Here is a 7734-nt window from a genome sequence, read left to right on the forward strand (position 1 = left end):
TTGCTGCTCAAGATCATAGTGATGCTCTTTAACAGCCCAGAACCATGGCTGTGAATACTGAGCAGCCTTCGTAGGTTCTCTTCACTCCCTTCCTTACTAGGGTGGGATTTGGGGTGGGGGGATTGCATTCCTTTGGCCAGGGAAAGCATGCAGCCCCATCCAGAGAGGAAAACCCTTTGTTTTTAAAAACAGCACCAGCCTGCATACCTATGCAGTGAGACAGCCCAAACTGGGCTTGGGAGAGCCTCAGAAAGAGGGTGATGGAGCAGCTATTTTCTTCTCCTACACGTGCACCCCCATCTGTTCAAGAATTCCCTTCCAACTCCAGCTTGGCTGGCAGGCATGTCCCTAAGAGACTGCAGGCCAAAATGGAAGAGAGAACTGATTCCCTCCTCCACACATCCTGACTTGCTGCCAATTGCCAGAAAAAGAGGGCAACATTTGGGCATTTACCAGGAGACAAGGATGTGCCTTTTCATTTGTCTTTTTATTTTATGTTTAAAAAGTGGTTATTGCTCTAACTGGATCAGAGGTAAGGACCTCTCCCGTAAGGAGCCTTGGCCTCGCAGCCCCATTCAGCAGGGATGGAAGTCACAAGACAATGAGTGGAGCCTCATGCCCTCCCATGAGGAAGCCCTTGGTATTGCTGACATCTGCCTTTTACCCTGTCTCTCCTCCCCTGTGCTTCCACACTTGGCTGAAGCAGAGTGGTGGCTGAGCCAGCCTTGAGAGCGCTTAAACACTGGAAGGAAGGGATGGGCATTGGGTGATGGCTTTCAGCTCTCTGTCTTGGGGGCCAGTGCTCTTCACATTCAGCACAGCAAATATTGCCCAAGTACCTACTGTGTATCAGCCTTGTGCTAGGCACATCCTCTACCCTCCTCTTCTTGGTCACCAGTGGAAGACGCAGAGTCCACCTCTTCCCGTGCAGGCATCTGGCAGCTGTAACTCACCAATCCCAGGGAAGAGTTTGCCTCCCCTCATCAAGCACCATTGTTTGTTAGTTTGTTTTTTAACCAGAAAGGGGCAGTGGAGAGAGAGACCTGTCACCTCATACCACTCAGGCTCTAGGGAAGGACATGAAGACCCTGGGTAACTTTCCCAGAATCCTGATGAGATGGTAAGATATGGAGACTCTAGAGGCTAGTTGTGACAGCCAGGCTGCTCTGCCTGTCTGTGGTACATGGCTTAGGCCTGCCTTCCAGTAACTTCCACTCCACAGTGGGTGGGTCAGCAGTCTAGGATATAAAATGTGGATGTGCCTTTTCAGTTGCCCCAGCTGGCTCTGCTGAAACTCCAAGAGATGCTTCCTTAACAAACAGGGTCAGTACCTTCGAAGTCTTTTTAAACCTCAGACTGATGATCTTACCATCAAAGTAAATGTCAGAGAAGACAGGGAGAGTACAGGCAACCAGCGTAAGTCTTGGAAGAACCCTCTGTCCTCTGGAACGGAGCCCTCCAATTATGTGTTTCAAGAGACAAAACAGGTAACATCTTACACACTCACAAAGGTGTATATCACACCACAAACAAGTCTTTGATGGCTACATCCAGAAAAGGCTTCACAGCAGCCATGACCCTGCACGGCAGGCAGCTCCATGGCCTCCTCCAATGCTCCTCGGTCTAAAAGACAGCTTGAGGCAATCTTACTGCTTGTTATCTCCCAGAGCGTTGTGCATTTTCTCAAAGAGGAAGCCAGTCCAGGAGAGATGAGGAGGCAGAAAGCTGTTTCATGCAGCTTTGCCTTTTCCAGGATGGAGCCAGGCCTTTTTAGTTTTGTGGCTTATTATTATTTTTTTTGCAGAATTTGGGTTTGTAGTTCAGCCTCTTTCATCAGACTAAGAGGGAAGAAGGAGAACTGCAGCTAGCTGTGCCTCCTCCCTGACTGCAGTTGGCCCTCTCCCTGTGCTCAGGACCCGCAGACCAGCAGAGAAGAAAAATGAAATCCTTCTCCCTGCAGACAGTCAGTCATGCTTCGATGATGTTCACTGAGGGCTTGTTTGGAAACTGGGAGGAAAGAAATGAGAGAAGTGGCCAAAGCCAATTGAATAGACTTCTTGCAAGGGAGGAAACAGGGCTGGAGGAGGAAGGGAGCCAGCAGAGCTGCAGCCTAAAAGCCAGGCTCTTGTCCCTTGCGGAAAGAAGAGCAGCCCTCCCTGGAGATCTTGTCTGTCTGCCTTTTCCAGCCCAGCCTTCGGCCTCACTCAGCTGAATGGCCAAACCTGAGTCCTGGGCTCAGCGCCCTGGTGCCCACTCTCCCCCCAGCAGTCATCCCTCTGGCTGGTTTGCTCACATCCTGCAGATATGCCTCTAGGCACAGCCTCAGCCACTGACATTGTCGAAGTGTTTCTGGAAATAGGGGTCAATAAGAGGCTTCAGGAAAAGGTGCCAGAAAGAGAGAAGCCGAGAGAGCGGACAGTAAGCCAGAGGGTACAAGATGGAAGGAGGAGGAGATGCAGAGAGGGCCAGATGTTTGTTGGATAATCATCGTCAGAATCATGAGATCCTCTCATTCTCTACTGTCTTCTGAGCTGCTCAGAGCAAGCACTGAAAGGATTTCATATCTGTTTTACAGAAGAGGAAAGTACAAGGTGAAGCGCCTGCCCAAAGTACCCAACACAGCAGGGGCGGAAATGAGCCCGGCACCCCCTACTCCTGCTGCCCCACACCAACCAAGAATTCTGCCCTCCCCATCCTGCCTTTTGTTTTTAAATCACCACTGGCCCTTGGCACCCTGCAAAGGGAGAGAATCCAAAATCAATTTACAGTGTCCCCTGGGTCACACAGGCAGCAGCCAAATTTGGCTCTGCCAGGTGCAACCATGCCAGGCCCTGAGCTGACCCCTTCTGCAGTCCAGGGCTACAGTGCCCAAGGCAGGGGGCCACCCACCAGCCTAGGTCTTGGCCTCACCTTGCTGCGGAGGAGCCCCCCGCCCTGGTGCTCTGGAGTGCTGGTTTCAGAGGCACTCTTAGTTTTCTCCTTGTTGTTATTGGGTTCATTGTCCTTGATAATGTCATACTGGCGGCAGAAGAGGGCAATGACACCTGGGAGGGCAAGTGGGAGCAGTCAGAGGCCAGGGCCTGAGTTCTTGCCTGGCCTGCTTCATTCCTAACTGTGCATGCAAACAGTCTCTCCAGATGGTCTCCCCTGCATGACTTCAGCAGCCGCCCTCCAGCCTCTGGCTTCTGTTCCACCTGTCCCCTCATGAGCCATCCTCTGCTGCTGAGCTGATCTTCCTACAGCCTGCATCTATCTGATCATGACTCCTCCCCACCTTTCCTGTAAGTCTCTGACAGCTCCCCTTTTCCTTTAGGGGGAAACAGAAACAATAATCGCCTTTGTTGAGCAGGAGCCGGGCCTCGTGCACAGACATTCTCTCAGTCGTCACAACTCAGTAAGTGTACTTTTCCCCAGTTTACAAGTGAGGACATTGGTGCACAGAGAGTTGAACTAACTTAATTCAAGGTCACATTGCAGTATAGCTGGGAGGTGAACTCCCCGGCCTCCGGGGCCTGTTAGATGTCTAGTTTTATTAAGCTAGTAGGATGTGGACATGATATTTTTTGAGTCAGTACTAAAGCAGCCACTCCAGTTCTTACAGATGTTTTCCTTCGTTTTACTTCTATGTTTACAGTGTTATTTCTTGATCTATTTTAGATATCTGTTGACTCCCCACCGTGGCAGATAAAACCCAACAACACCCCTATGTCCCCCTCCATTATTCTAACAGAATTACACCACAGTTTTGGGTTAATTCACTGTTTATATTGTTATGATTATGTAAATACTGTCGTGCCAAGTCTAACAATGTGCTGTAAGCAAACCTCCTCTTTCTACAACTCTTTGTTTTTCTTGTTTTTTAAAGTGCCTATTTCTTATATGCCTCAGGAACATTTCTTTCCAAATGCTTCCTCAACAGAGTCTGCCCTCTCAACCACTGTGCTAATCAGGCTTTCGCATAGCATTCAAATCTCAGGCTCCGTCCACAGGCTCACCAATCTTTATGCCCCTGCATCCCACCTTCTTTTGTAGGTCCAAGCTCCTCTGGGCTACATTGAGCTTAATTTGTTTCTTGAACACACCATGTCCAGAATATCCTTCCTCTTTGGGCCACCTGGTGAGCTCCTATTTATGCTTCAAAGCTCCCCTCCCATGTTACCTCCACTTTGTTTTTCTTTTTTTTTTTGTCTTTTGAGACAGGGTCTCACTATGCAGTTCAGGCTGGCCTGGAGCTCACTTTGTAGCCCAGGCTGGTCTCGAACTCACAATGATCCTCCTGCCTCAGCCTCCCGAGTGCTGGGATTACAGGCGTGCGCCACCACCCTGGCTCTACTTTGTTTTTCTTGATTTCTACTCTTAACTCCCAGAATGAATTCCCTCTTTTCTGCTCCAGTACTTGCTACTATTATAATGCTCATCACACCCAATTATAGTGAAGCTTGGGCCTGTCTCCTTCCAGAATGAGTTCCTTACAAGCCCAAGGATATTCTTAATCATGACTATAACAGAACTGCTTGGAATGGAGTGGCTGATCAGTAAATGCCAGCTGAATTGAGTACAAAGATGAATGATACTTGGACATTATCCTTAGGGAGCTCACCGACTAGTTGGAAAAGATAGCCCTGAGCCTGACTAACTTACATAAGAAGGGCTGAAGGAGCAAACCATGTGCTGCAAAGCACAGAGGCGGAAGGGCTATTCCAATGGCTGGACGGGGGTTTCCAAGGTGGCAGGCTCAGAGGATCTAGAAGGATGGGCAGTGAGGACAGGGTCCCAAACCTGAGGCCGGGTAGTGACTTCCTCAGAGCTGCCCAGGCCTGAAGCCTGATGTCTATAAACCCTGAAGAGGAAGGAGAGGGTTTGGCCATGGCCAGAAAATACAGGGTCTGTGGCTGTGTCCACCCCAGGAGGCTGAACTGCTTTTGAGGGAGAGGAAAGTTGAGTTCCTATAGAATTTTATAAGGTAACTAGTAATATGCTGTGTTTGGTGAGGGATGGGCTACAAAAGTGGGCAGATTTGATCCTCACAACTGTCTTGACTCAGAAACTTTTTACTTCTCTTAACTATCTTCAAGCCCCTTACCCTTAGTTACTGTGGGAGAAGGGTCTGGTCAGGGTGCCCGGGTTCCCCAAAGGTAAGCACAGAAGAAGGGCTCGAAGGGCAGACTCACCTGCCCACATGAACAGGACCACGACGATGATGAGCACCTCCCCTGTCCGCAGCTGTTGGTTCTTCCCCATCTCCTTCATGGTGACTTCATCTGTGGAGAAAGAGACACTAGGCCAGGGCTCCTTTCCTCTCCCAGCCATCCTTCGAGGGCTAAGCCCGCAACAATAACTGCTTAACTCTATAGAAGCCCACACACCTATCACAAAGACATCCCAGCACACAACGACAGTTCCCTAAGGTGGCAGCTATTGGACTCAATCTAAACGTGAGAATTTACAGAGCAAGTCCCCTGGGCGACTGCAACGGACTCTGCTCTCGGGTGCTGCTGTTCTCGTTGTGAGGAGGACGGGGGAGAGCTGTTCTCAAATCACCCACCAGTCTGGCCCCAACTGTGCCCACCCTGCTCCTTCGACATGCCCAGGGCCTGCCTTTGTTCTTAGAGGCCATCTTCTCGGCCTCTCGAGGGGTCTTGAAGAGCACCGGCTCGCTGGCTGGGCTCTGTCCCTGAATGGAGATGGCCTGTACATGCACGATATACTCCGTGTCCTCCTCCAGGTCCCAGAGGGCGCATGAGCGGGTGGTGGTGTTCACTTCCTGGATGAAGCGCAGCATCCTCACGTCTTTCTTCTGCAAAGGTGAGGGCCACACATGTGTCAGTGCCCAGGCCCCAAACCTACATCTGCCACCTCCCACTAGTGACTAACCCTTTACCTGTGCCATCACCCATCCTCTCAGGTACCATAATCCCCATTATACAGCTAAGGAAACAGGTTCAGGGAGGCTAGGGAAGTTGCCTGAGGCCACATACCTCGTAAGAACTGGAGCCAGGCCCTGACCACTGCGTCTGAGCTGTCCCAGCGGAGAGCTCCTGTTCCCTCTACAAATGACTGAGGCCTTCTGAGGCTCCAGTTTCGAGCCCAATGTGCAGTTTGCTGCCCATCTGTCTTGCTCTGTGTTCCTCTTTCCTATTTTCATGACACCACCATCCTTCACCCACTCTGACACTGTCTCAATTTGTCCTTCCTGCCCCAGGACCCTCAAGGGGTTACCTGCTGAGAGATGGCAAATCCAATGACAACCTCATCTTCCAGGACATCCCAGCTGACCACTGCAGAGTTGGCCTTCAGGTGCCTGACGGTGACGTTCACTGGGGCTGAAGGGCTGTCTGGGGGGCAGGCAGGCACCAGAGCTTGAGCATCCCCGTGCTGAGCCCACCCGACGGTCTCAGGAGTGAGAAGGGGAAGCCTGGGAAGGCCACGCTTTGTGGGGGGAGAGGGAGGCCAAGGTCTCAGCTGTGGTTGGCCACACGGCTCTCATGACTCTCAGTTCCTCCATGCTTGAGAAGCCTCAGGCCCCTTGTGTCCAGGAGGCAAGCCCCTGCTGGCCATAGGCCAGCCTGAGGGCTCCAAGGCTAAAACTGATGAGCTTGGCCCAGGGCCAGATCTAATGGGTGGGTGGTAAGAGTTCAGGGAGGACAGGTAGAGAGGGGACATAAGTGACCCGGGTCACAGAAGCTGAATTTGACAAAACAGTCAAAAGGAGTCCCAGGCCACTGCTCTTTTTATAATCCTGTACTGTCAAGTGGGTGACCTTGAGAAAAGGAGAAAGCCCCGGAGGTCAAGAAGGGCCAGGCAGGGGTGAACCCTGGGGTGGGAGCGAGGGGCAATGGAGGAAGGCAATACCCAGCTTCGGGAGGGGTCTCTGCGAGCCCTTTCTCCACGTCTGCCAGCCCTAAGGGGTCAGTCAGGAAGAGAGGAGGAGGAAGAGTGAAGGGAAGGGGGGTGGGGCAGGAAGAACCTTCCAGGGCAGAGGAGTGGAGTGACACAAGCCTCTGTCTCCCCAGGGGCAGATGCTGCAAGGGGAAAGACCTGGGCCCAAGCAGGAAACTCTCAGCTCACAGATATGGAGGTGGAGAGGGGCAGAAAGACACAGACAGGTGTCGGCGGGCACAGACCAGAGAGCAAAGTGGAGGGCTAGAGACAGACAGAGACAGAAGCAGAGCAAGAGTGCTGAGCCACGGGGAGAGCCGGTGAGGCAGCTGCAGCCCGAAGGGACAGAGACAGACGGGAGAGGCTGCGCCCCAGGGGGTGGGCCGGACGCTGACTGCACCAGGCTCCGAGGCCGCCCCGCCCCCGCCCCTCGGAGCCGTCTCCATCCCCTTCACACAAGCTTCTGCATAACAGATGTGCAAAGTTGGCCTGTGGGGCTTTGAGAGGTCTCTGGGGACAGAAGAGGAGGCCGGGGTGGGGGGAACGGATGTCCTCACCTGCTCTCTGGACCACAAAAGGGGACTATGGAACCTAAGGCAGAGATCTGGGGTGAAAGGATGGCATTACGAACTGGGGGTCACAAAACCCTGAAAAGCCGGGGCTGAGGTCATGCAAGGAGTTTGAAGGCTGAAGGACAAGTCTGGGGGTCAGAAGGCAGGGAAGCCCTGGGGTTGGTTTAGGGGAGCTGTGAGCAACTGAGACAGGAGGTCCCGGGAACGGCGGGGAACGCGGTCTGCCGGGAAGCGGGGGCGGGAGGGGAGGCTGCCCCGCGCCCGCCCCCCACCCCGGGCCCCC

The 7734-nt window shown here is 52.7% G+C and overlaps 1 protein-coding gene across 2 annotated transcripts; it reads right to left on the reverse strand.

Annotated features, from left to right (window-relative positions):
- Nucleotides 1-280: 280 nt before the first annotated feature.
- On the reverse strand, nt 281-6468 carry Fndc5 (fibronectin type III domain containing 5). Of its 2 annotated transcripts, none has more exons than XM_005395096.2 (5): nt 6220-6301; nt 5599-5797; nt 5172-5261; nt 2911-3044; nt 281-2564 (listed from the first exon to the last, which is right to left on the reverse strand). In XM_005395096.2, exons 2-5 carry the CDS (start codon nt 5780-5782, stop codon nt 2559-2561), a joined length of 414 nt encoding a protein of 137 aa, XP_005395153.1. In that variant the 5' UTR covers nt 5783-5797; nt 6220-6301; the 3' UTR covers nt 281-2558. The 2 variants fall into 2 exon arrangements, with proteins under 2 accessions (XP_005395153.1, XP_005395152.1); XM_005395095.2 differs by having other exon boundaries at nt 283-2007; nt 6220-6468.
- Nucleotides 6469-7734: the final 1266 nt, after the last annotated feature.

The sequence above is a fragment of the Chinchilla lanigera genome, unplaced genomic scaffold (genome assembly GCF_000276665.1).
Source record: "Chinchilla lanigera isolate Chin_1 unplaced genomic scaffold, ChiLan1.0 scaffold00051, whole genome shotgun sequence".
Lineage (NCBI taxonomy): Eukaryota > Metazoa > Chordata > Mammalia > Rodentia > Chinchillidae > Chinchilla > Chinchilla lanigera.

Excerpts from the sequence above, each read along its gene's own strand:
- Fndc5 (XM_005395095.2), bottom strand. The coding sequence starts at position 5,782 with ATGCTGCGCTTCATCCAGGAAGTGAACACCACCACCCGCTCATGCGCC. Across the intron at positions 3,045-5,171 it reads GGTCCTGTTCATGTGGGCAG|GTGTCATTGCCCTCTTCTGC; the intron begins GTGAGTCTGCCC and ends TTGCCCTCCCAG. Across the intron at positions 2,008-2,910 it reads GGGGGCTCCTCCGCAGCAAG|TTTCCAAACAAGCCCTCAGT; the intron begins GTGAGGCCAAGA and ends CTTTCCTCCCAG.